The 26,242-nt window shown below is 52.4% G+C and overlaps 11 protein-coding genes across 11 annotated transcripts; 4 read left to right on the top strand and 7 right to left on the bottom strand.

Annotated features, from left to right (window-relative positions):
• Window positions 1-420: 420 nt before the first annotated feature.
• On the bottom strand, window positions 421-1,311 carry IAQ61_001217 (uncharacterized protein; the record flags this gene model as incomplete). Its single annotated transcript, XM_003841002.1, has 1 exon — window positions 421-1,311. The coding sequence occupies one exon, from the start codon at window positions 1,309-1,311 to the stop codon at window positions 421-423; it is 891 nt and encodes a 296-aa protein (XP_003841050.1).
• Window positions 1,312-1,908: 597 nt separating this feature from the next.
• On the bottom strand, window positions 1,909-3,828 carry IAQ61_001216 (uncharacterized protein; the record flags this gene model as incomplete). The annotated part of the gene is made up of 1 exon (XM_003841003.2): window positions 1,909-3,828. The coding sequence occupies one exon, from the start codon at window positions 3,826-3,828 to the stop codon at window positions 1,909-1,911; it is 1,920 nt and encodes a 639-aa protein (XP_003841051.2).
• Window positions 3,829-5,177: 1,349 nt separating this feature from the next.
• IAQ61_001215 (uncharacterized protein) lies at window positions 5,178-6,551 on the bottom strand (the record flags this gene model as incomplete). The annotated part of the gene is made up of 1 exon (XM_003841004.2): window positions 5,178-6,551. The coding sequence occupies one exon, from the start codon at window positions 6,549-6,551 to the stop codon at window positions 5,178-5,180; it is 1,374 nt and encodes a 457-aa protein (XP_003841052.1).
• Window positions 6,552-6,971: 420 nt separating this feature from the next.
• Window positions 6,972-8,015, top strand: IAQ61_001214 (uncharacterized protein; the record flags this gene model as incomplete). Its single annotated transcript, XM_003841005.2, has 2 exons — window positions 6,972-7,122; window positions 7,528-8,015. The coding sequence occupies 2 exons, from the start codon at window positions 6,972-6,974 to the stop codon at window positions 8,013-8,015; spliced, it is 639 nt and encodes a 212-aa protein (XP_003841053.2).
• Window positions 8,016-8,159: 144 nt separating this feature from the next.
• On the top strand, window positions 8,160-8,657 carry IAQ61_001213 (uncharacterized protein; the record flags this gene model as incomplete). The annotated part of the gene is made up of 1 exon (XM_066095017.1): window positions 8,160-8,657. One exon carries the CDS (start codon window positions 8,160-8,162, stop codon window positions 8,655-8,657), a length of 498 nt encoding a protein of 165 aa, XP_065955325.1.
• A 1,083-nt stretch (window positions 8,658-9,740) lies between these two features.
• Window positions 9,741-10,430, bottom strand: IAQ61_001212 (uncharacterized protein; the record flags this gene model as incomplete). Its single annotated transcript, XM_003841008.2, has 1 exon — window positions 9,741-10,430. The coding sequence occupies one exon, from the start codon at window positions 10,428-10,430 to the stop codon at window positions 9,741-9,743; it is 690 nt and encodes a 229-aa protein (XP_003841056.2).
• Window positions 10,431-11,517: 1,087 nt separating this feature from the next.
• IAQ61_001211 (uncharacterized protein) lies at window positions 11,518-12,846 on the bottom strand (the record flags this gene model as incomplete). Its single annotated transcript, XM_003841009.1, has 1 exon — window positions 11,518-12,846. The coding sequence occupies one exon, from the start codon at window positions 12,844-12,846 to the stop codon at window positions 11,518-11,520; it is 1,329 nt and encodes a 442-aa protein (XP_003841057.1).
• A 1,027-nt stretch (window positions 12,847-13,873) lies between these two features.
• On the bottom strand, window positions 13,874-14,513 carry IAQ61_001210 (uncharacterized protein; the record flags this gene model as incomplete). Its single annotated transcript, XM_066095016.1, has 2 exons — window positions 13,874-14,362; window positions 14,469-14,513. The coding sequence occupies 2 exons, from the start codon at window positions 14,511-14,513 to the stop codon at window positions 13,874-13,876; spliced, it is 534 nt and encodes a 177-aa protein (XP_065955324.1).
• Window positions 14,514-14,620: 107 nt separating this feature from the next.
• Window positions 14,621-16,655, top strand: IAQ61_001209 (uncharacterized protein). Its single transcript, XM_003841011.2, has 3 exons — window positions 14,621-15,105; window positions 15,153-15,842; window positions 15,893-16,655. Exons 1-3 carry the CDS (start codon window positions 14,781-14,783, stop codon window positions 16,627-16,629), a joined length of 1,752 nt encoding a protein of 583 aa, XP_003841059.2. The 5' UTR covers window positions 14,621-14,780; the 3' UTR covers window positions 16,630-16,655.
• Window positions 16,656-18,369: 1,714 nt separating this feature from the next.
• IAQ61_001208 (uncharacterized protein) lies at window positions 18,370-24,162 on the top strand. Its single transcript, XM_066095015.1, has 4 exons — window positions 18,370-18,746; window positions 19,680-21,597; window positions 21,656-21,950; window positions 22,000-24,162. Exons 2-4 carry the CDS (start codon window positions 20,164-20,166, stop codon window positions 23,694-23,696), a joined length of 3,426 nt encoding a protein of 1,141 aa, XP_065955323.1. The 5' UTR covers window positions 18,370-18,746; window positions 19,680-20,163; the 3' UTR covers window positions 23,697-24,162.
• A 556-nt stretch (window positions 24,163-24,718) lies between these two features.
• IAQ61_001207 (uncharacterized protein) lies at window positions 24,719-25,810 on the bottom strand (the record flags this gene model as incomplete). Its single annotated transcript, XM_003841014.2, has 4 exons — window positions 24,719-25,098; window positions 25,198-25,303; window positions 25,497-25,551; window positions 25,797-25,810. The coding sequence occupies 4 exons, from the start codon at window positions 25,808-25,810 to the stop codon at window positions 24,719-24,721; spliced, it is 555 nt and encodes a 184-aa protein (XP_003841062.2).
• Window positions 25,811-26,242: the final 432 nt, after the last annotated feature.

Here is a 26,242-nt window from a genome sequence, read left to right as displayed (position 1 = left end):
ATGCGTATAATGTGTTGTAGTAACTTCACGCTGCCAGAATCTGCAAATCATCTGATAAAGTTCATGGTTTGGTATAATTTGATACGGGACTAATGTACGAGACAAGTTTAATGTTCAATGCAGGGTTAGAATTACCACACTCTGTGATTTACACAATCTCTGCTCCACAACACAAATACGGCAAAGACGTCATATCCAACTTCTCTATACAACAACAGCCCGCTCTTCTCTTTATCTACAGTGTATCTTGGTTTGAAGAATGTGCCGATGCTAACCTCGCCAATACAGTACTATGATTTTGAATTTACCCTGTCCAACTCTACTGACACATTCAACTTCATGCAATATGTACATGGTCACCATCTTTCATAATTCATCACTTGGTATCGTAAATCAACCTCGCCATGACGGATTCTCACTCTACTCTTCGAATCGTCCTCCCTTGCTCACATCGGGATAAACGTCGAATCGGCGCTGACCGTACAACGGCACGCCCTTTCGTGTCTCCTCAATCTTGCCTGCCACCAGATCTTGGATGAGCGTGCCTTCCTTTTCATCTAGTTGGCCTGTCACCACCGCGTTGGGATCAACCACCAAGCTATGTCCCCACGCGTTATACTCGGCCTTCATATCCCTCGCTGGACTGCATAATCCCACATAGACCTGGTTATCCGTCGCCCGTGCCCTTGCCAACAGCTCCCAGTGCAGCGCGCCAGTCGTTAAATTGAATGCACCGGGATATACCAGCAGGAATGCGCCTTTGCGCGCCGCGATGGTGGCTAGTTCAGGGAAGCGGATGTCGTAGCATATTGCGACTGCGATTTTCCCGTACTCAGGCAAGTCCACGATGGTGATTTTGTTTCCCGGGGATAACACTTCGCTCTCGTGAAAGGAGATTTTGCCGGGGATGTCAATGTCGAAGAGATGGACCTTTCTATGCGTCGCGAGTAACTGTCCACTCGGCGCAAATGTTAAACTCGTATTGTATAGCTTCTGTGTCGCGTCTTCCCGCTCTGGTATACTCCCGCCTACAAGGTACACATTTGCCTCCTTTGCGAGTCTCGAGAGGGCGTGAAAGGTGGGTGATTGCGCTTCCGAGGGCGGGCTGGGAAGAAGGGTTTCCGCGTACTTGTCAAAGTATTTTGTGCCATAGGGAGAATTGAAGCATTCTGGAAGGACGACGAGATTTGCGCCCTGTTTCGCGGCTTCGAGGACTTTGGAGCGCGCGTGGGAGAGGTTTTGCGATTTATCGGCCCCACTGGCGAGTTGGATGAGAGCGAGTCTCAAGGACTTTTTTAGGAGGGATGTCATGATTGTGGTGTTTCCCTGTGTCGTAGTGATTCGAGAGCTGGCAGAAGATGAGATGAAGACAAGGCAGCCAAACACCTCGGAGAAGAAGAGAAACGTCGTTGAAATATGTACTGACTTCTGAGCGCTGTTGGAGGCGTTGGGGTAAGTGACGTTGGAGGTGGGCTATACTCCCCGACGCTAGGGGGGCTGGCCTGTGACGATAGGTACGTACCCTCGGCTGTACCTTCCTCCGTTGGCCGAGGTGAGAGCACGACAACCTGTGGTAAACACTCGCTGTCTATTTATGACACACACCTCATCTAGCTCTTTATTACATTGCCTCTTGTCCATAGACATTCACTGTCGGCTTGCTGCTCACAAACAGAGGAATTGCATTCCTCAATCAAGCAAGCTAATGTCCATGTGAAGGACTCGAGAAACCGCAATCATAGTACCTTTTAGGGTCGCTTGTCTCGGAAAACAAGCATCAAATCTCTCTTCTATTCTCTTCTTTGTTGCTACATTTCCTCTTATAGATTGCTACAAAACTCTTTGCAGATTTGCTTGCTAAGACTTCTAGTCCCCTTCACCGATGTTTGGCGCTTCTATATCACCTTTTTAGACAATGCGCTGCTCAAGCTGCCCTGAGGCTGTCTCCTGAAATGGTGCCTCGTTGTGCCTGATCTGGTAAAACACGTCCACTTTCCGGCGCTCATGGTCCTTAGTTACCTCAATACCGAAGTACTTGGTGTGGCACAGCAGAATTCTCTGTTGCTCTTCGAACAGATCGTCTTGATGATAAGTAGGTTTTATTGTAACGACTTCTCTCACAAAGGCAAGCCAAGACCACAAGGTCGCGTGGTACCTTGCCTCAGAATCGTTGGTGATATCGTCATTCAGGTCACTTACAGACCCGTGTTGTGCGACGATTGTTTCGAAACCCTTGCTGGGCGATAACAGGCTCCTGGGTAGTATGCGCTTGCCCGAGCTCATAGACATCTCCAGCCTCTTCGATTCACCATGGCCATTGATGTAGATTTCGAAGTTGGCGTTTTCTTCATCCTCATCATCAATAGCAGACAACAGCTCAAGAACATTCGCTTGTACGTCTTGCAGGGAGAACGTGGACACCTCAATGACGGTGTCAGGCGCAGATTCATGGTATAAAGAGCACGTGATGCGAAACTCGCGACCTTGGTATCCTGATGCTAATCGCAGTAGACCTTTTACGCCAACTTCGACATCCGCCAGAGTTACGCCATCTTCAAGCTTGAAAGCAAGCTCTAGCTTTAAGTTGCTGCAAGCCTTGAAATTCGCCCTCGGAAACCATGGATAGAGCCATCCATCGAACGTCCTCTTCACGCACAGGACCTCTTTCATTGGTTGGAATCGGGAAGATGGCAGATCGCGAGAAGTCGATGTCATGCGAAATGTGATCACGTTCTCTCGCCAGAAGAGCAAACTTAGGTCATCGACTGCATTTCCCGGCCACCACATATCTAGCAATGTGCGATTGATTGCGGGTCGTCGTCCGGTTTCCAGATCGAAGATGACATTGGCATCAGGACACAAGATCTCCCGGAAGATTTTGGATCGTAGCGTATTTGGCAAACCCATAAAGTTTGCCTTGTATGGGGCCATTTGATGAAGATGGTTTCCGTCGCTGTCTAGGAGTAAGATGGGAATATCAAGGTGTCTTGACCCATGTCTATATCGCAACTGTGCTAGACCTCTGTAAGGTTGCGTACTCGGAACCACCTTCATCAAGCAGTGATTGGTGCTCAGCATCGAACTCGGACAGATTTCTAGCGTCTGAAGCTGTTGGACGTACCGGCGTAGACCTGCGGTATCTCTTCGCAAACACGATACCAGATTGTTGAGGACATCCACGTTGTAGTCGTACCGGCCTTGACCCTGGAGCAATACCAGACCTTGAAATTTGCTTTTCACGAAGCTAATCTCGCAGTTCTCGACAGCCTCCTGCCAGAGCAACTTCTGGAGCGGGGCCAGGTCAATGCATTTATGTGTGCAGCGAGCAACGCCACGCCTGTGCATTTTACAAATGCACGCAGGGACGCTGATACAGGACAAATCGATCTCGATCCTCTGGAGAAAGTGGATGGCAAAGCCTATAGAGCTACAGAAGTTCACCGTTATGCTCAGCAACTTGCACACGCTGGTAGGGTTCCTTGTGTTTTGACTGAAGCGCAGAATATTCGCACCATACAGAGTACCTGCTCCCTCGTGGTACGTCTGTTGGCATGTCAACAGGAGAGCCAGGCAGTCATGCAGCTTGGGATGAGCTCCATCAGATGCTGGCAGTTGTGTCAGTGCCGTTGTTGCCGGCCCGCAGTCACCTGTGATTCTGCATGACATCCGCTGGGATTCTTCTTCTCGATGTAAAGTGATGACCTTGCCAACGGGGATGATCAGCTCGTAAACCTTATTACGAAGCTCGGATGGCAGCGTAAATAGCCAGCTTCCACAGTGTGCGCGCATGGCAGTGCTCCTTGGGATCGAAATTGTTTGACTCGACATGGTCGCTTGGCAACCTGAGCAGATGATGTCGTATTTGGCAGGGTATAGAGTCTCACAGCGTTGGTATAGTGATGCGTGATGCGTGATGCGTGATGCGTGATTGGGGCTCGTCGGCGAGCTCGTAGATGGAGAAAGAGGTGTTGGCGTACTGTCGAAGGACTCACGAGCCGTAGGCAGCGCGATACTTCTTGTTCCTGGATCTCGGGTTTTCACTTTTGTCTATTCCTGTCTCCAATCTCGGATACTTGGTAGAGTGCTGGATCGAAGTGACGGGTCGAATTTGGCAGATCGAGATGCGGTTGAAGAGAACGAGTGGGTGCTGACAGAGGGAAAATGGCAACGCTCCTACCCAGGGCTCGAGCTTTGTGTAGCACGTCAACTTGAGAGCATAGACTGCTGCCACAAGAGAACCTTTTATCTTCCTTTCGACCGCTCGCTGTGGTCTAGTGCAGTATCGATAATTCAATGGAAAGATTTACAAACGCACGGCCTTGTTGTTGATCAGGAGACAGCATCACCACGAAGCCTAAGTAGTCAGCTCAGTGAATTAAGCCAACGCGCTATATCCAGTCATACTTTATAGACACACCCACCCTTGCCCGTGACTACATCCCTCGGCACCTTTGGTGACTTGAACCTGACTCCTGAGACTGACATACGTTGCGTTTGCCCACGGAGACATTGAATGATTCGAGATGCACGAGTCTCAGTTTGCGAGCTCGTATGAAGCTGATTGAACACGTGGGTTCTGTGGCGCCGAGATCAAGGCATGCTTGTCATTGTGATTAATTTTTTGTGAAGAACAAGCTGGGCTACGCTGGGCTGTATCTAAGGCTGGCTAATGGAGAGCATGCTTTGGTGTCTTGTATGGGTTCTTTGGCGGGAGTATAATGTTGCTTCGGCATGTCTTTTGAGAAGGCAAAGCAAAGTTTCGCTTTCTTGTCTGGTGTCATGGAAACTTTCTTATCCTTCTCTTGGAAACTTGGCGGAAGTAATCGAATTCTCGAATCGAATTGTATGTGTGTTTATACTTTGTGCATGTTGGTGGCATGAATAGTGATGTGAGAACAATGACAGGATTGGAATGGATAGGTGGTAAAACGGCGGCAGGATCAGACTGCGGTGGAGGAATTTTATATGGTGTTGCGGCAAGATGGTGGGAGTCGTGTTGATCTCGTATACGCACGTAGAATATCTCATGCCTTGGTAGTTTGAAGAAAATAGACAAACAGGCGACATTTCGACCATGGAAGATGTCTGCGCAAAACAACAACGGCATCACAGTGGCATTGAAATGATGATCGATTTCAAGCTATCTACGCAGAATACCCAACCAAAATCCCCATCCGTCACGATTCAACAGCCAGCTTCTCTTCCGCCTGCGCATCTTTCTCCACGACGCGAATTTCATGGCTACCCTCCAACTCGGAAAGCACAATCCATGTCGGAAAGATACACAGCATCGTGACACCAAAGTTGAGTCCGATGCTAACAAAATGGTTCGCCCCGCCCTCGGACTGCATGGCCCAGGCCACAGTCTGCCCGAGCGCCTCGGTACCTCTCAGGATACCTGTGAGATGGCTGAGATTGGACAGATCGGTGGCGTACTGACCAACGAGCCAGTAGAGGAATTGCTGGAAGGCTTGGCCGCCGAATTGCCAGAAGAAGACGAGGGCGTAGCTTTTGCCGAAGCCGCCGCGGAACCAATCGAAGACGGGGGCTTCGATTGCGTCGTAGAATTGCTTTTGGAGGACGGTGGCCCAGATCCAGGTGCCGACGAGGATGGTGATGATGGTGCAAAAGGCAATCTTTGCGCGTGTCTTGATGTGGATCTTTTGGTTGTCCAGTAGGAATGCAATGAGAAAGGAGCTGAAGATGCCGGCGAAGTTGTTGAAGAAGCTGCTGAAGGCGCGGGAGCGGACGGTAAAGTAAGTCGTCAACCATGTGCTCATGAAGCCATTGTAAAAATAGCTGATGAAGAAGGCTGGGAGCAAAAGTAGGATCCTGCGGCTGATCATGAGCTTCCCGACTGCCTTGAACTCCTTGCCCCATGAAGAGGCGCGGTCGGTAACGATGCGGGTGCCATCTTTGCGCCAGACCTTGTGGGCCGGAGAGAGGCACAGGGCGACGGGAAGACCAAGGCACATGATGACAATGAAGACGATGTACGTGGTGGATGACACGGAGCCTATGGTCTTCCTGTTGGCGTTGAGGCCCAAGTTGATTGCACCTCCGACAATAGGTCCAGCAGCCTTTGCGGTTTGCCAAACAGCCAGGTAGAAGGCACGATCACCCGGAGACGGGTAGCCGATAATAATAGCAGCTTCTGCTGCCCAAAAGAAACCAGCAGAGATACCGCAAAGCGCACTTCCGAAGAGCATGAACCAGGTATTGGCGCTGACATTGTTCGTGTACAATCCAGCACCATACAGAGGGTATCCAATGGCACCTAGAGCAAGTCCATATCTGAGACCAATACGATTGTTGATAGCACCGGCTGCTACACAGACAATGGCGAAGAGACCGTATACCAAGGCGTTGGCGGCAGACACAGCGTAAGGTTCAGCTGCTCCTCCTGCTCCCAGTCCACCAAGAGCGTCCCACATACCGGGCGCTGTGAATGAAACTCCACATGCTACCAGGATCTGGAAAGGTACTGAGCGGAAGAAGGGTCCAGAGCCTTTCACAGAGTTTCCAGACGCAGAAGGGGAGGTGATCGACATGGTGGCGGTGCGATCAAGGAAGTCGAAGTCGTAATATGAGAGTGAGGTGGAAGAGTACTACCGGTATCTTCCAAGGGACCCTGGAGTCCTCCATCTCTTAAAGCAACCTCCCAATAGACCCTCGCCGCAACGCCGTTGCAAAACAATTTTTTCTTTTCTTTTTCACTTTCGTGATGATGATGTTGAGATGGCCAGACACAATTGTAACTCAATGGGGGCGAGCACGACATCTGCGCTAACCGCATTCTGTGGTAGGGTGAGGTTCTCATTGTGCCAAGCACGCTCCTACCGGTACTCCAATTCTCGACCCGTGGGGCATAACTGCATGCGAGATTTCCGTGGCTGGCAAGGCATTTCACGGCTTTTGTCGGTTTGCGGTGGCGTCTGATACTAGAAGTTCGCACATGCAACGGTTTGGCGATGGTGCAGGTAATTCAGATCCACTACTTGGCCACACAATTGGCAGGCGACCTGAGTACCTACGACTTGGGCAGGACAGCAACCATACAAGTTAGAACGAAGGAGACAATCGACTCCAAGATCTCAAGGCTCGCTGTGATTTTACTACGAGGTTTGTAGTCAACCCGTTTTACTATGATATAGCAAGATGTAAGTGTTGATCGAATGTCAGGTTGACCTATTTCCAGCCTTGGCGAAAGATTCCGTCTGACAAGACAAAAACGTCAAGTATAACACATGAAATTCATCAGAGGAACATGCCCGTTTTCCCAATTCAAACTAAATCTCTGCCAGAGAACACCCAATCCGCACCTAGCTTCCGTCAATCCACAACATACCAACACCTCAGATCCAAACAGGGAGTACTGGCACACAAACTCGACTATTGTAACCAACCAGATCAGGGTCCACATGTCCCCACGCAAGCTATAACAGACTACCACTACAGACTGCCAGTTCTTTTAACCTTTCAACGTCTATCCAATCCGATGAATTCAACCGAATGCTAACGCGCTAGTCCTAGCGCATCGACTTCGTCAAACCATTCCATCGGAATTCCATCCGTTACCGTACGGTACCGGTACCGGTACGAGACATCAGCAGCCCCGACCCCGAACTCTTCGACATCACAATTCTCAAGCCGGCAAAACTGATCACATCAAACAATCATCACATCCACACCCAAGAAAACACACACAATCCCGCAGCCGTAAATTCTCATATTCATCCCACATTACGGAAAATAAGAAACTAAAAGAAAAACTTCATAAGCGTCGTCGTGCCACGCACGGCTTCCTAAACACGGGCGGCCACGAATTCCGCAGCCGCGGGAGCATCGCGCTCGTAGTTCCTGTGGTCAGCGGTGACGATGATGCCGTTGTCGCAGATGTTGTCGCCATCGTGACAGATGATGAGGATCTTGGAGGCGGCAACGGGGCCGAAGCTCTCGTCTTGATCTGGGTCTCCGAATGTGACGACTACACGGCCAGTCAGAAAAAGTCATGAAAAGAAAAGGAGGTTTAGCTCGACGACGTACTTGCGTTGATACGGGCAGCATTGGCGGCTGAGAGTCTTTGGGTAGCGGTGTGTACGAGTTGGGCGCCCTGGCTGTAGCCTGAGACTACAATCTTGGTGGATGGGCATTGGGTGATGGCCTGGGATACTGTTAGCATGCTGGTCAATTCCAAAGCTGCCCCGGAAAAAAAGACTGACCCGGTTGATGAGGTTGAGTGTTGTCGTGGCTCCGCCGGCATCTCCGCCCGCCAAGAATCCGAAGATGTTTGCTGGGTAGTCTACGCCCTGGATGGCAAGACGGCCAGTTCCCCCCAAGCGGTTGGCAAGAGCATTGAGGAACGTAGGGCCCTCGGAGCCTACATCACCGACATTTCCCTCTTGTGTCGTGCCGCGTGCGTAGATGACAGTCACGGCACGGCAAGGGGTGCCATCGGTGAGTTGGTTGTAAGTAGTGCCAGTGTATTGACGCTTGGTAACAGCGGGTGCGGCATTGCTGTTGCCTTCAAGCTGACGGACGTATTCATCAATGGTAAGATCAGAGTCGAGCAAGTCAGTGATGGGAAAGCTGACGCCCTCTGCGGGTGTTGGTGCAGCGAGCGAGGTGGCGCAGAGAGCCGCGATGGGGAGAAGTGAAAAGGACCTCATGATGAGAGATTAACAAACAGCGAAGGGCTACCGGTACAGTAGAAACGAGTCAAACAGAAAAAGCGAGCTGTCTGTGATGCCTTGAGATACAACAACAGCGTCCTGCTCGGTCTTATGTACATCCCCCCGGACACTGACACTTCGAGGGCAGCCGTCGTGATCACCATCGGCCCCTTGCGATGCGCTTCGTAATGCTATTGCACCGCCTTGCTACTCGGCATTGGCAAACTGTTCCATCCGGCAACGTCCTTTTTGCAAGCGTACCTTTCCAGCTTCCATCTCCGTTCCTGAAAGCAAGTTTCCACGCCCACATAATCGACAACAACCAATCGTCGCCGTCGACTAGTTCACGTTGTGTGCATGCCACGGAATTGCCATACAGCGTTGAAATTAGCACGCAGCCTGGCGCTTCGCGAAGATTTGTACATTCAACCTATTGTAGCTGGTGCCTCCGGGGTGGAAGTCTTGGCTTCTTCTTTGCGTTAGTCATCCCGTGGACATGTGGGGTGTTTTGCGCAGGAGCCGAGGGCAAAATGCGGGGGGAGAGCATATCATTGCTTAACCTGAGATCGGCTCGCCTTGGGTTCTGCAGAGATTTGTTCCTCTGTCGGTCTTGGTACTCTTTGTGGCTTGAGCCAATAGTTGTTGCAGATTTGGGGCACAAGGAGATGCGGCCCGAGCCTACAAACAAAACCTGTGTGGTAGAGCAACGCGAGAACATGTGAATCTACTTTGGTATGTGAGAAGAAGAATAGAATCATGGAGAGGAGTGGGGCTTGGTCTTCGGCGTTGGAGGGAGTGAACTTGGCCGTGATGGGGTGACGTCAAAAACGTTCGCGCTAGCAATAGATCTTGTCCGAATTGTCTCAGATTGAGTCGTATACATTAACATAAAATGAAAATACTTAGTACGATCCTCCATAAAATAGGTGCAACGTGTCTAACGCGGTAAGCTATGCAAGAGTTTTATTCCTCTCGGGATTTCTATTTATATACACTACTTTTTCTGCGACACCAGAACAGCATTAAGCAAAGCCAGCCAGCAGACTATCCTCCAGCAGTAGCAGTAGCCTATTTATTCCTCACTTCCAATTTCCTAGGCTTCTTCTTCTTCTTCTTCTTCTTCTCCTTGTCCACATCTTGCTGTCTTCTCGCTTCAGCAATTTTATCCGCTGCTTCTCTCAAAGCAGCCGGATCAGGAACCGCATCTTCTTCCAACACCTCTTCCTTGTCCCCATTCCCATTCCCATTCTCCTTCCCATCCCCATCTCCACCCTTCCCCTTCCCCATCCCCAACTTCACCCACGGCCCATGCACCCCCCCAACCCCCGCCCCAACCAGCGTCCCCAAAGCCGTCGTCGGAATCGTCGCCACTCCCCCCACCACCGTCCCAACCACCGTCCCCAAACCCGCTCCAACCGCCATACCAATCCCACCTCCACCCACACTCCCCTGAAACGCGCCGGAACTCAGGATCCGCGCCTTCTTGCTGTGGCCATGCGCTTCGATTTCCTTGTCAAACGCTTCTTTTAGGTATTTCTCCCGCTTCGTGGGGTCTTGGATTGTGGCGGCTAGGGAGCGCAGGGATGAGGCTTCTTTTGAGGCGGAGAGGGCGGCCGAGGCGGTGGTGGCTGCTTCCTTGAGGGTGGATTCTGGGGAAGAGGAGGAGGTGGTCGTGGTCGTGGAAGCCTGGGCCAGAGATTGGAGTTCTTTTTCCGAGAGCTCCGAATCTGCTGTTTGTTTGGGATTTCCAGGGGCCATGATTGGTCGTGGTAAAAGTTGTAAAAGGTTGAGTTTGTGTCAGTCCGGTGGTAGTGATAACAGTCGTGCAGATGGAATTCCGGCCTCAGTCTGCTGGCACTGAACTAGATGACAAAGGCAAGAAGTATACTTCCGAGATACCATATCCAAGCAGAAGCACATTGAATTTAGACCGGGTAGGAAGGGCAAACTGAACGGGTGATGTTGCACTGTATGACGTCATAGGCGCGTGCATGTTACCAAGATGAAGAAACCTGGAAGACAGGTCACAGTAAGACGACATCGCTGTCACGTACCTGCAACTGACATGTTCGCGTAAGGATATTATTTTATAAACTCGCATATGTGTGACTACACTTTCAACGTTGATACTCTAGTCTACAAACTAAGAGTCAAGCCACCACTACCGTACCTACACAATTTATATGCTAGGTACCGCTCGCTCGCACATGAAACCCTCAAACCCAGCACCATCAACACAGCCCTCGTCTACTTCCAACCCACTTTGCTTTCTTGCATCCACAACCTCCTCCTTACACTGCACCCACCCACATGCACAGTTTCCTTCTCCCCAGGCCGCCAAGACACCATATCCCATGGATTCAAGATGACCCTGACTAAAATCTTCACATTGTAACTATATAACCCTGAATTCTGTGCCTATACATACATGAAATCTATTCATTCCACTACCGATGGATTTCCCCTTCACAAACTCGCGAATTGGAAGATTTGGCTGTCGACTGCTCATTTCATGGCGATGCAAATGTAGTGTATAGATACGTGACTAGTATAAAGTAAGGTTATTATATAGTTTCTGGTTTTACAATCGGCCATGTTTCCACGTTTCTGTGGAGCAATATTGGCCCATCTGTAAAATTGGTGCGGGAGCCTGCATCAATGGGCTTTGTTTCTGCCTCTAGGCTTGCTGGTGTGCTTGCTGTGCCGCATGCAATACAAAGGGATTTCATTCCACCGAAAGCTTATTTACACATCACTTGGACCGCAGACTTTCTGTCCTTGCCGGAGCCAGGTAGCCAGCCGGAGAGTCTGCTGAATCGCCCAGGGATAATCCAACCAAGGTCATTCATGTCAAGGGCGAATAGCTCGTGGGTAGACACTCGTCGTTTGGTCTGCTAAATGCCATGTACGAATTCGTCCCTTCTTCAGCAAGGTAAAGACCATCGTCAGGCAACCAGCTACGCGAATTATGCGTGGTGCGCGTCATGGTGCTTAGGCCAGATGTGCGCGTTGATACTGGGGGTGGTGTTGGTGGCACAGCGGGAGGCTGCAATGGCTGCGATGGCTTGTACACCGTTGGAGATAAGCGAAAGTGTGGACTTGACGGGCTCTGCAACGCCGCCGAGTCTGGATGCAAGAGTGATGCTGATGGCGGAGGATTCGCGCTGAGAAGGAGTGGTTCGGGGACTCTGGCTGAACTGCTTCGGGAGTTGGGAGAGGAAGAGAATGGGCGCGAGAAAGTCGCTTGGGTGGGTGTATGTGTGCTTGTGCGATTGTCTATGATGTCTTGATACCAATCGTAGGAACAGAAACTGAAGCTCGGGCTTGGAGGTGGCAGATCGGGTAACGGAAGCTGTGGAGGAGCGCTTTCTAGTTTCGAAAGAATTGTATCTACAGGACTCCCAAGCTCATTCTCAGAGCTATTGTCCTCTGTTGTAGAGGTGTGAATTGAAATATCTTTCGATGGATAGCGGTCCAGCTCATGGTCTGACCCCCGCTTGTTCAAAACTGGCTGGACGGAAGTTGGAGGAGAATTGTGTACAGGCGGCAGGTATTCCTTAAAAATGTACTTTGGTGCACGCCCCCGTGGTGCTGCAGGCTCACGCAGTGGACTCACAGCTCTGACCATCTCATCGTCAAATATCATGCTCTTGTTGATACTGACATTGATCGCATATCGCACCGGTTCGGTAGGCTGAGGCGGCGGTTGGCTTTCGGTCGGTGGAGGGGTCGGGAGTTCCTTGCCCGTCACGTCTTCTATGCGATAGCTTCCGCTCGTGGTCCCTTGCCCATTATGTTCTGCTTCCCCCCTTCTGGATTCATTGTTTCCGAGAGCTTCCACGAACAAATCCGGGGTCATGACTTGGTTCTGGAAATATGCATGCTGTGGACTATTTGGAAATGAGGCTACCAACGTCTTCTGATCAGTAGCGTCAGATGGTGATCTGAAATGGCTGACAGGAGGGGCTTCGATAGATTCATTGGACCTTCGTTGACCTCGTACTTTCCAGACGCAAAAGGTAATCCCAATCAACACCATAATCAGAGATATGATACCAACACCAACTCCAATGGCTGCCGACCTACTCAAACTCGACGTTGGTTCGGGGTCTGGCCCGCCGAAGGGAGACGCCTCATTTCTTTTATACCGTCCCTCTGAGCAGGTCCTCTCCATTGCGCAATCACCATAAGTTGAGCAGCTTCCTGGTGAACCTGTGGTTATGCTTATGGCGCTTGAATTGGCAATTTTTTTGGTAACTGTGTCGGTGGGCGTAGAACTCGACTGTGTCGAATACAGTTGGTGATGGTTCTACACTAGGGAAGGGGAGATTCGAGAGTGTTGTGGTCAAGTTGAACAGAAGTCGATATGGTAGTGTGTGCTTGTTGCGTACTGGAAGTAGATGGTTGTAGTGTTTGAGTCGTAATAAGTGTGGTAAATATTAAGAATTATAAGTTGAGGGTAGTGATGATCATGGGGTAAGGCGACCCCTGTCGCGTAGACTGAAGAATCAGATGGTGAAATGAAAGAGTTGGTCGTCAAATAGACACGTTGGGTAATGATTTTGTCAAGGTATGAACGAAAGACTGGTTGGACAAGGTGACATAACACAGTGGACGGAGGCCATCAGCCGACAATGTTGTCAAAACAACATCGCATCTAGGGCGAGGGCTGTTGCTCATATGTCGTAGCTCCGACAGAAGTACCCAAAGTTTATTGACGATGTGCAGATAGCCCGCCCTCGGTTGGTTGTTTGACGATCCTTAGTGTGTGAGCCACCGTCGCATCGCGTGAAACCTTCTCAAGAGACGATAGATTGTTTACAACGGCATTGATTGAGCGAAGGAGTGTAAAAAGTAGAAGAGACACTGCATTTGGCCATGAAATGCAAAGAGTTCGCAGCAACGCATCTGGCGAATCTCAAAATTTCGTATGCCATCGCGGCCACATGCAACAGCTGCGGAGTATTGCAGATGCCGAGTCATGGAATAACAGACTTCCGGATTGGGACAACCATTGTCGTTTCATATTAGCGGATTGGTACTGGGAGTTACTATATTACGAGAGCCAGCCACTCGACGACCTCTTTTGCATTTCTGTTGGGCGGGAATACAGGTACCAACCTTGATGATTCTGGCATTCTCGATTGCAAGTGCGAGCGGCCTGATCAAAATCTTGCAGTGCCACTCAAAGATGGGCAATCTCAGTGCTGTAGCGAACTTGAGGTTTTCATCTGAGAGTAGTTCGACCGGCGGAAGGCACATCCGGTATTGGCGTCTTTCTGGTAAGGGGTATGTTCTTCTGATAAGCCAAGACCGTGCTGCACTGCCAATCTGTGCAATTTGGCCATCTCATCACGAGAGCTACAAGCTTGCGGCGTGTAGCCTCGCGCCCCTGGAATCCTGTTCCAATCATCTGAGATGGTCTCGGTGGGCGCTCCAGTACCGGGATAGCATGATACGATGGTCAGTTCTGTGAAGGATGAGCAACTCGAAGTGAGGAGGATCTGAGCCCTGTTGAATGCGCACAGGCTCTGTGGTCTTTTGGGATGGGATGGCTTGGAAAGGAGGTGTCTGTTCAAATTAGGCCTTGCAAGTCTGTTTCTGACTAGACTCACGGACCATGGTATCCAAACAGGCCTAGGTTTTTCAATCGCACCAGAGGAATGTCGGTCAAGCGCACTTATTCCGTACTGCGGATTGGTCCTCCGACTGAAGTGTGATGTCGGTCGTCGTTCGATGAATGGTTTGCGGCGGATCAAACGACACCAATCTCTTGTTGGCGCTTGTCTGTCATACCCATTGTTTCATATTTTGCATTGATTCTGAAGGTAACAAGAACATGATCAAAGGCGTTCAAGTTTCAAGACGATATCTTCCATGCTGCCAGATGATGATTGCCCAATCAAAATGCGGGGGTTACACACGTCACGACCGTGGTCCCCGTTATCGATAAATGCGGAAGCGTGCCTTCTACGCGCATCAATCATGTCGTCATCACATGCCAGCAAATCAACGCGCTGTCCACAACATACGAATAAGCACCCCGCTATTCGCCAAGCAGGTCGTTTCACCTCTCATATACCTCCTACTCGGCCATAACACCGCTTCATGCAGTCGCTACGGATTCTACGACCTCTGCGAACGTCATTTAAGCTGCCATTCACTCCAACAAACAGTCTCCAAAGGGCCGCTTTTACCAGCACAACCGCAAACATGGCGAAGGAATTCAAGCTCAAGGACGTCACAAGCTTGAATCTAAGAAACGGCGAGAAGAAGGAGGTCGAAGTCGAGGGTGTAGAGGGAGGCAAAGTCTTGCTTCTGAAAATACAGGACCAGGTCCATGCTACCTCGTCCAATTGCACGCATTATGGTGCTCCATTGGTCAAGGGTATACTTACACCTGAGGGAAGATTGACCTGTCCATGGCACGGAGGTATGTACTACATGTTCATCCCAAGTTTCAAATGCTGATTGTTGTAGCCTGCTTCAAGGTTTCGACGGGAGATGTTGAGGACGCACCTGCACTTGACCCAATCTCCAAGTATGAAGTATTTGAAAAGGATGGTGGGGTATACATCAGGACCGACGAAGACACCCTCAAGGCCAACCGAAGAAGATTGAATATCAAGTGTTCATCCGTGAGCGACGACAAGGTTCTTGTAATAGGCGGCGGCTCGGGAACAGTCGGTGCCATTGAAGGTCTCCGAGGGGGAGGCTACACTGGTCAGATTACTGTGATCTCAAAGGAAGGATACCAGCCTATTGACCGCACCAAGCTGTCGAAAGCTCTACTGGCCGATCTCTCCAAGGCTGCCTGGAGATCAAAAGACTACTACAAGGACGCTTCGATCGACATTATTGAGGATGAGGCCGAGAGCGTCAACTTTTCCGGGAAGAAGGTTTCGACCAAGTCTGGAAAGACTTATGACTACTCAAAACTGATCCTGGCGACTGGGGGTACTCCCAATCAGCTGCCACTGGATGGGTTGAAGGGTGACCTCGGTAACGTTTTTTTGTTGCGTACCTTGGCAGATACACAGAACATTGTCAAGGCTGTTGGAGACAATGGCAAGAAGATTGCCGTCATTGGGAGCTCCTTCATCGGTATGGAAGTGGGGAACTGCCTTGCGAGCATGAAGAACGACGTGACGATAATTGGAATGGAAGAAGGTGAGACAGTGACAGATCCCTTGATCTTCTACCGTAGCTGATCCGTGCAGAACCAATGGAGCGTGTCATGGGCAAGAAGGTCGGCAAGGTCTTCCGTGGACTGTTGGAGAAGAATGGTGTCAAATTCAGGATGGGTGCCAGTGTGGAAAAGGGAACAGCGTCGTCGAGTGACCCGTCCAAGGTCGGAGCCGTCCAACTCAAGGACGGCACCAGCATCGAGGCCGATCTCGTGATTGAGGGTGTAGGCGTGAAGCCAGCGACGCAGTTTCTCAAGGACAACTCGAGCGTGACGCTGGAGAAGGATGGATCATTGAAGGTGGATGAATCCTTTGCCGTCAAGGGACTACAGGACGTGTACGCCATTGGAGACATCGCCACCTATCCCTATCACGGGCCCGGAGGCAACGGCTCGCCCGTTCGCATCGAACACTGGAACGTGGCACAAAACGCTGGACGGTCGGTAGCCAACAGGATCAACGCACCTGGAGCGCCAGCCAAGCCGTTTATCCCTGTCTTCTGGTCCGCCCTCGGTTCGCAACTGCGGTACTGCGGTAACACGATGAATGGGTACGACGACGTGGTGATCCAGGGCAGGACAGAGGACCCGGCGTTTGTGGCCTACTACACCAAGGAGGAGACGGTGGTTGCGGTCGCGTCCATGGGCAAGGATCCCTATGTTGCACAGTGCATCGAGCTCATGAGGCGGAATCGGATGCCGAGCAAGAGTGAGCTGCAAAAGGGCGTGGACGTGTTGGACATTGGTCTGCCCAACGAGGTGAAGATGTAGAGTAGTAGGAGCAAGAGCAAAGGCGATGGCATGGTTTGTCCATGTACATGGGTGGATACTGCTAGCTATGTAATCCTGCTTGTCATGTGCATGACAGATTATTTGAGGCTTCACGTAGACGGTAGAAGTAGCAAAAACCCAATGTAAAATGTAAATAAGCTTACTGCCGCACCCACCCCCACCTCATGACGTAGCTCTCGTATATGCGTGACTTGCAGCCCAGAACGGGTACTTTTCAACCTAAACCCAGTCCAGTCCAGTCCAGTTCAGTCGGCACCTCCATGCCACGATGAAACCTGAGGTGATGGTTGTGGTCGTGGTCGTGGCCGTGGCCGTGGAGAGGTCGTTCCTCAACCCCACGCCCCGCCCCGCCATGCCCCCCACCCCCCTTGGAGTAACCGCCAGCGCCCTTGCCCTTTCCCCCTATGCATGTACATACAGTGTACAGCTGTACACACCGTACACACCGTACACACCGTACATACTCTACCTACACAGTGCACACATACATGCCAAGCCACCTACACACATGGTACACATGTACATACTACTGTACATACATGTGTACCTAGCCAGGCAGACCCCCTGCCACCTGTCATGTTACACGACCGCACGGCAAGGGCGATCAAAGCGGCCGCTCTTAATCTCCGAGCATGTCCCAGATTGGGCTGGATTGCGGTTTGTGTGGCTGAAATGGGATGGAAGGGGAAGGTGTGTTTGCATGGGTAGGTACTCTACATGGTAGGTGTGTGTGTGTGCATGGCGCGAAAGAGTTGGCTTTTGAGGGCGCGTGTGGTGGTGGGTTGGAGATGGGTTGGAGTGTGGTAAGGTATCAATAGTTTGGTGTAGTAAGCACGCGGTGATTGGGTAGCTTTGGCCACAAGGGGGAAAGAATGCATGGCTGGGCACTGCCTACGCAGATGCAGCAACAAACATATGCAGGGGCATGTTCCCCTTGCAGCGAGAAGCAAGATGAGCATCGCAAAGAACTCACGGACTGACTGGCCGATGGACAGAATTCAGACAGGTAGTGTCCGAGTAAAGAGTGGTGTGCGCCGCCGAGGGCTGAGAGTAGTCTGAGACAGTGAGGGATGGGAAAAGGTCGGCGGCGAAGTGTGTATGGGGATACTCCTTGCGCGGGTGGGTGGGTGGGTTAGTTGGTAGGTACATACACAGGACATACATGCATGCAGAGAGTGGCAAAGGTTGCGGTAGGGCCGAGGTGTGGTAGCTGTGATCTGGCGTTGGCGAGCAAATCAGTAAGGGCAGCAGCAGGTCGAGGTTGCGGCGGAATTGATGTGTGTGTGTGTGTATGTGGTGTTGGCAGTTAGGTATAGCTAGTGGTGTGTGTGTTGATGGGGTTGAGCACTGTCGCTGTGTACCTGCCCAGGCGCCTCGCGTGGAGATTGCAGAGGGGGGACCATGGCAGAACGTGTGGCTGGTCCAGGTTGGGAGGTCATGGCCCATGTGGCCTTGTGCACGTCTTTCTCGGTCCTAAGAGGCCTCGTATATAGCTGTGGAATGGGCTGTTTTTCTGTTCATCTGCCTCGTGCCAGACACATTGCAGCAGCAGTTGCAGTGCCGAGGTAGTATTTGATTGTGCTGTACTGTGTACCTATGTACTTTGAAAGGGCGAAATTCCCTATGCAGGTCGAGCGTGGACGCGCATAATGTCGCAATCTGCGCGTACCAGGTTGCATGCTGTTTGAAACATTGACGACATCCCAGTCGCACCCTCCCCCCTTCCCCCCCCCCCAAAAAAGGAGTCGAGTCGAGCGGCTGGTCAGTGGTGTTAAAACACTAGGTAGACAGTAGGTAGGGATGACTATGTATGATGAGAGAGGTAGACAGGTCGGTAGCTAGGTAGGTAGACGGTGTGTATGCTTCAGTGTTGCAGCAACAGCCGCCCACGAGCAGGCGCGTCCGTCGAGTCGCGCTTGCTAGCAGACATGGAGCTTTAAGGGGGCAGCTAGCAGCCAGTCCTGTCGAGGTCCAAGCACACTGTCCGCGTCGCAGCTCGCGCTGGCACACACACACACACACACACACACATACACCCTGAGATAGATGGAGAGAGTAGAGAGTGGGAGAGAGGCGAGAGAGAGAGAGAGAGATGGATGTAGACAGGCAGGCAGGCAAGGCGTGGTGTAATTTGACGGTGCCTGGCGCCAGGTACGGTAGAGCTGGTCTTTGGGCGGGTTGGTGTTATGCCGAGCCATTGTTCAATCATGGATCAATCATGTGCATGCCATCAGCCATGGCCATCTATCCATACATCCATCCATCCCACACGCCAATCCATCCGCCTCCTTGACAAGCAACACACATGCTTTTTGGCGAGATTAGCCAGAACCATCTTGTGTTGGCTGAGCCGCGCCTTCTGCCTCATTCTACACACAAACACACACACACACACACAAACGTCAAACGTCGGGTCGCTGGTGTGTCCTCGAGATAGAGAGAGTGTGTGTGTGCGTGTGCGTGTATGTGTGCACATGTGTGGTGTATGTGTGTGTATCTTGTCTGTGTGTCTGGCCAGTTCTCTCTTCTCACACGTCCGTCAAGCTCTCTCTCGATCGCTTGTACTCTAACTCTAGAGTGCCTACGGCGGCGACCGTTAGATAGCCGGCCTTGCTTGCTCCTGTCACCCGCCCCCTCTCCCAGCCCCGGCTAGTCTCGTCTAGTCAGTCACCCAGCAGAGAGCACCAGTACCGCTTGAGCATCTGCACCAGCATCCGCACCAGCAACATCTGCTTTCTGCAGAGCCTGAGGCTGCACCGCACCGCGCCTATCCAACGCCAGACAAAGAGACACTCGACTCCACTGGTGCCGGGTGCATTCGCAGCACGCAGCAGCGCAGCGCAGTCGTCCCCATCTGTTGTAAACACATGCTTCGACCCTCGCAGCCCACACAACACCAACCCACACCACCATACAGCAGGCACACACTTGCCTTCACATACATATACTCATACTACTCATCCACATTCACATCCACATCCACATTCACATACATACCTACGCCCACACACACACACACACACACACACACACACGCAAACAGAACATACCATATCTAATAGTCGTCGCAGCTGCAGTCGCATGTATAGCCGCTGCCAGGCCAACAAAAAACAAAACGCCCCAGCATCAACACAGGCAGGAGTCGCACGCGCAGAACAAAAACTGCCAGCTAGACGACCACCACCTACAGAGTCGCCAGTAGCGCGACTGCAACGGCCTCTGCATCTTCGAGTCTGCCCGCGCATCGGACAGCACAGCAGCCGGCCCAATTGCTCTGCGTCGAGGCCGTCACTGCACCACTGCAGCTTTCCGATTTGCTCGCGCCCACGGTAGGCTGCACACGGCGGGAACTAGACCAGCGCAGTCCCCGCCCTCGCCCGTTCGAGCGCTCCACCGCCATTTCTCCATACACCGACAAACAGTGCCAGCGCAGCGAACAGGAGCCCTTTGTCGCGCCGCTGCCCGCGCGACGAGCCGTCCTCCCTCATCACCGCCCGCCCGCGACTGCAGGACATGGCCGCCGTAGCCTCACAACCGCCTCATGGCCAACAGCAACAACAGCAGCAACAGCAGTACTACTCGCAACCTTCGCCCGTCGCCGTGTCAACACCAACCACTGCCCGCCGCCCGACCTCGCGACGGCCTAGCCATGGCGCGTCCCCCAACACGCCCACTACCCCACAGACGCACCAATCGTCTGCCGCCTCCCAGCACAACGCCAATCTGACCACGCCGCGCGCGCAGCCGCTCCCCGCTTCGACGCACACTTCGCCTGCCATGAACAACAACACCACCTCGGCCTCGACGTCCATGGGCAGTGGCCCCATGCCTCCGCCCAGGTCGTCCTCGCACCGCTCACAGTCTTCTTCGGCAAACCAACCGGCCTCTTCACGCGACGAAGCTGCCAATGCAGGCCAGACTCGTCGGAGAGGCACGCAGCAAGCTGCTTCGAGCAGAGCACAGCCAGCTCACAGCCGGTCAGCCACGGCTATTGGGCAGCCACCCACCGGAACCAGTCTTCCCCGTGAAGAGAGCACCGTCATCAACCGCATGGTGGTGACAGACCCACAAGAAGATATTGCTCGCGCGCAAGCTCGGCAAGCAGAAGGCATCCCCGCGTCTGGCGTGGATCTCACTCCCATCACCGGCCTCGGTCTCGTGGGCAGTGAGGGCGTCGACGATGGTGGCCGCGGAGGAGGAGGGGGTGGAGGTGGAGGAGGCAAGAGCAGACAAGATCATTCCAAATCGGAGGGCTCGACGAAGCGATCCAAGTTTGGTAACTACATTCTCGGTCAAACGCTTGGTGAGGGCGAATTCGGCAAGGTGAAGATGGGCTGGAAACGAGACAGCAGCGTAGAGGTTGCCATCAAGCTCATAAGAAGAGAAACGCTGGGCAGCAACTCGAATCGACTGGCAAAGATTTACCGCGAGATCCACATTCTGCGAGGACTAGACCACCCCAATATCGTTCGCCTACACGAGATGGTCGAGACGGAGCGACATATTGGCATCATTCTCGAGTATGCATCGGGCGGAGAACTGTTCGACTACATCCTCAACCATCGCTATCTCAAAGACGGCCCCGCACGCAAGCTGTTTTCCCAGCTCATATCCGGGGTCGGCTATTTGCACAAAAAGGGCATTGTGCATCGCGATTTGAAGCTGGAGAATCTGCTGCTGGACCGTAATAAGAACATCATCATCACAGATTTTGGCTTTGCCAACACCTTTGACCCGAATGACGAGCTCGGCGAAGAAATCGAATACAGACTAGGCGACAAGGAGTACATTAGATCTCTTGGACTAGAAGGAAGCGATGCTGCCCGTCGGGGCGATCTCATGCAGACTAGCTGTGGCAGTCCTTGTTATGCTGCGCCCGAGCTGGTTGTCAGCGACTCGTTGTACACAGGCCGTAAGGTGGATGTGTGGAGTTGTGGTGTCATTTTGGTAAGTCGTAGTTTGTGGGTAATTGGGGTCTTGGAAACTAACCTAATCACTTTTGCAGTACGCCATGTTGGCTGGATACCTTCCCTTTGATGACGATCCGGCGAATCCTGAGGGTGATAACATCAATCTCTTGTATAAATACATTGTATCTACGCCATTGACATTCCCGGAATATGTTACACCACACGCCAGAGACCTGCTGAAGCGGATATTGGTCCCCGACCCACGCAAACGAGCGGATCTCTTCGAGGTCGCCCGTCACAGCTGGCTGGCAGATTACTCGCATGTCGTCGGATTCATCACGTCGAGCAACACGAATGCTGCGGAAGCCCAGCAGAGCTCTGTATATTCTAGTACGTCTTGTGTAACTGAGCGGATTGCGCACGCGTTAATAGCATATAGAAGATACATTCGAACAACAGCCAGCCCTCGCTCGAAGCGCTTCCGTACGAGAACCTGGGAAGCCACACACCGCGCCCGTACCTGCACACGGCGGTCTTACCGCCAAGCGCGAACAGATCAACTCGCCGCCTTCGGAAAAGCCCAAGACAACGCGGGACAATAAGCGCCGAACTGTGCAGGTGGAATACGTCGCACCGCAATCTCAGACTACACGGGGAGAGGCATCGCCGCCTGCTGAGACGACACCGAGAGTGCGTGGCAAGGAGGCGGATGTTCCCACGACGGATGGCTTTCAAGCTCCTCCGAGCAGTCAGGGTCGCGCGGCGGCGTCCACAGCACCTGCTCAACCGCGCACTACACGCGAACCCCAGCGATCGACTTCGGAATACAACAACTTTGGCCAGCCTCCTGTCTCGGCTACGCGTCCGTCGACCGGAGGGGCACTCGGAACCGCGCGACTCCCCTCAAGAGGGAACTCGTATGGACAGCCATCGGTTGCGACTGTAGCTCAGACGAACGCTGAAGGGCGATTTTCGCAACCCAAAAGCAAGCAGTACCACATTTCACCACCATTTCCGCCAGAGACGACCGTTGCAGGCGAGTCGAGCATTGGACAGCCGAGCACGCAGCGAGTCCACTCGATTCAGTTGGGTCCGTCGGGCGCTGCTCCGAATGCAAAGGGCCACAAGCGGTCGAATACTGTGACCGAGACTCTTGGACGCGTGACGTCCATGTTCTCTGGTCGACAGCAGTCGTACGCGCAAGCTTCAAAAGACTCTTTTGCTTCCCAAAACTCCTTCTCCAACTACCCGGAGGAGAAGAGGGAGAAGCGCTATCCGCCAACGTCGATGACCGGACCCATGTCCAACGACTCGGTCGCGTATCCACGACAAAGCATGGACTCGAGCCGCCGCACCTCGTTTGGCTTCTCCCGAAAGAACAATAATGGGGGAAGCTCGGGCGAACCGAGCGGCAAGTCCTCTCGTCGCTTCTCTCTCCTCCCCTCATCCCTCTCCAAGACATTTTCGTCGCAGCGCGAAAGCATGCCCGCCCAAGGCTCGCACGAACGCCGGGGTTCCAGTGTGGCACGACCGCGTGCCAGCTCCCGGCCGGGCATGGCCTTTGGCCGTGGACAAGCCTCGAGGTCTCCTAGTCAGAGCACCACGGGCAGCAACATGCCAGGCTTCTACGACGGACAGCACGAAAGCAGCAGCCGAGTGCGCAATGCGGTGACGAGTGCACCCATGGCCGGCCCCAGCTCTGCACCGCCGAACCAAACCCGGTTCGAGGAACCGATTGCGGACGAGAAATTCCCCAATCCCCGCGATCCTCACCCCAGCGCAAACCGACCCTACCGCCACCCAACCGACGACTCGGACGACTTTGCCGCTCCAACATCACAGCCCCAGCAGCAACAGACGATGCAACACGGCAACAGCGCCAGCGCAACTGCCACCCGTAACAACCCATATCCACAGGGCATGGGCGGTGGCGGCAGCATCAGCGTCAGCGGCAGCAACGGCGGCGACGAGTTTGGCGCGCATCAGAGTCGCAAGGGGGTGCTGCAGAAGAGCCGCAAGTTTACGGACGAGTATGAGGAGCGTGGACATGGGGGCAAGGCGGGGAGTAGTGGGAGTTCAAAGAAGGTTATGGATTTCTTTAGGCGGATGGGGAGGAGTCGTGAGGCGGGGAGGTGAGATTAGGTGTTTGATGAGGGGGGAAGTTGAGGGGGTTGCAGGTGGCAGGGAGAGGATGATGGGTGTAATTTTTTTTCATTAGGGGTGGATGGGTGTGGGTGTGCCGAGTAGAGGGTGGCGGGCTTGTATTGTATTGTATTGTGCGTCTTGTGTTGTGTTGTCTTGTTGCATTCTGTTGCGTCTCGTCTCGTCGTGTCGTGTCTTGTTGCATTCTGTCGTAGCCTGTTTGCATCGTCTTGTCGTGTCTTGTTGCATCGTCTTTGCATTATCCCATTTTGACTTTGCTCAAAGGAGGAAGGTAACGGGAGTGTGGAGCCAAGTCTAGGTGTTTGTCTAGGTGTGTGTGTTGACGTTGGTAGTGGGAGTGGGTGGGTGTAGATGGGTGTAGTCAGATCTCTCGCGGAAATACGGATTCATTTTTTTCTTCTGAGAGAAGGGGGGGTTTTTTTTGGTTGGTTGGTTGGTTGGAGTGATGGGTGATCTGTGATCTGTGATATTTTGATATCTATGGTGAGAACTTAGGACAAGGTGAGGAAAGGCAAGGGTAAGTCAAGTCAGAGTCCAAGTCACCATCTAAAATCCCAACATCCAAGCCCTGGACCAAAATCTAGAAATCTTCATTCCATAATGTCTAATCCTATTTCCTACGCCTCTGCTACGACCTACAGTGGCTACATTCGGGCTACGTGTCGTATAAGTACAAGTACAAGCATGCATAAAGCGGAGATGAGAAGAGCAGAGAGGACAAAAGCAGAGCAGAGAAATTCAGGACCTATTCTTTTCCACCCTTGCGGTAAGGAAGCAAGGGGGAATACATAGGAGACTTTGGGAAAAGTACAAGTACAAAGATTGTGATTGTAATCGTCAACTGTGACTTTTTCCTTTTGCTGTGTAGAGACGATGTAGCATGTAGTACATGTCCGAATCTACCTTTCTCCCTTCCCAAGAAAATTTCCAATCTCTTCAGCACTCTGCCAAACCAACCATCGCACCCGCAAACCCACCAAACAACACCCCTTCCCCTACGAAGGCGGCAACTCGCCCCCCTCCCCCCCACCCCCCGAATTCAGCGCACTGAGGTAGCAATTCCAGCCCAGACTGACAAAATTGACAACAAGCACGCGAAACTCCATGGGCACGTACTTGAAGTTTGCAAACTGCACCCACGGCCAGAGCATCAGGTTCTTCTGGTAGCCGGGCAAAAAGGCGTCGGCGAGGCGCTGGCGCACGCTGGCGCCTTCGAGGTAGGCCATGGAGGAGAGGAAGAGCGTCATGTTAAGTGGGGCGAAGACGACTTGGTCGGCTGCGACGCGGGCGCAGAGGGTGCGTGTGGGCGAGGCGGGGATGTTGATGTGTCGGGTTAGGAGGGCGTACCATTTTGTGGCGGCGGGGCCGAAGATGGCTGGGGAGGGGGGGGGGGGGGTTAGATGTGGCTCGAGGGTAGGGGGTGAGAGGGAGTGAAAGGAAACGGGAGAGAGGTGGAGGGAGTGAAAATACGTACCGCCTCCGTATGCAGCCATGCGGGCTGTGCGCATGGGATCATGTTTTTCAAAGCCGCGTTTTTCAACGGCTTGTTGGGCGAGCGTGTCGCCGGTTGCGAAGAGGACCTGCAATGCGTTTGTTAGCCTGCTGACTTCCTCGCCGCTATATCTCCTGTCGCTTTTATACTTGTGCGCGTTGATCTGGGGGTTGTATCTCCCTGTTCCTCCGTCTATTCAGCTCGAGACTTTGCATCCCAAGGTCCACCAGAACAGAAGAGTAGATTCCAGGACGACTGAAAGAAACAAGAAAAACACCTACCGCTGTAGTCACACTCTGGGTAAGCAACGGCGCCGTCTTCAGCTTAGCCTGATACCTGTGATTCTCCGTTAGCATTCTTTGAAATCTTGATAAACCCGATCCTAGACAACAATCGCTGCCTCTCTCAACCCCCCCATGTTCTCTCTTCGAATCCAATCCATCTCTTCTAACCACCACTCTCCCCGTCCCAGCTTCTCAACCAAATTCCATGCTCTTTCTCACCCTTTCATCTCCCCTCTTCCATTCCCACCAAGAACCCAAAACCCAAAACCCAAAACCCAAAAACAAAAAATAACATACCACCGAAACGCCATCTCAAATCTTCACCTCTAATCTCCCTTTTCAAAAAAAAAATCCCCCTCTAGCCTCAACTGACTCCAAAAATAACCCTCTTTTCCTTTTCCTTTTCCTTCCTTCTCCCCCAATCTCTAGAAACCCAAGCTCTTACCGCGCGCTGTCCTCTTCCACAGCCAGCGTAAGCGAGTCAAGTGGCAAGGAGGGCGGAACAAAAGGCTTGCGGGTGCGTCTTGTGCTGTGCTGTACTGTCGTGCCGTACTCGTACTGCTATACTACCGCAGTATCGTGTGTGCAAAGGAAAAGCAACAGCAAGTAAAATGAAGCCAGAATAAGAGAGAGAGAAAGAAAGCTCCCAAACCCGCCTCCCGTCGTTGTTGATCGCGTCGTTGTTGATCGGTGCTCCGGTGCCCCGGTCTCGGCTATTTCCCCGATTGTGCGGTGTGCGATGT

Source organism: Plenodomus lingam, assembly GCF_022343315.1.
Source record: "Plenodomus lingam strain CAN1 chromosome Unknown contig_11, whole genome shotgun sequence".
Taxonomy (NCBI): Eukaryota; Fungi; Ascomycota; class Dothideomycetes; order Pleosporales; family Leptosphaeriaceae; genus Plenodomus; species Plenodomus lingam.
The sequence above is the reverse complement of the archived record's forward strand: the minus strand, read 5'-3'. Positions and strand labels throughout refer to the sequence as shown.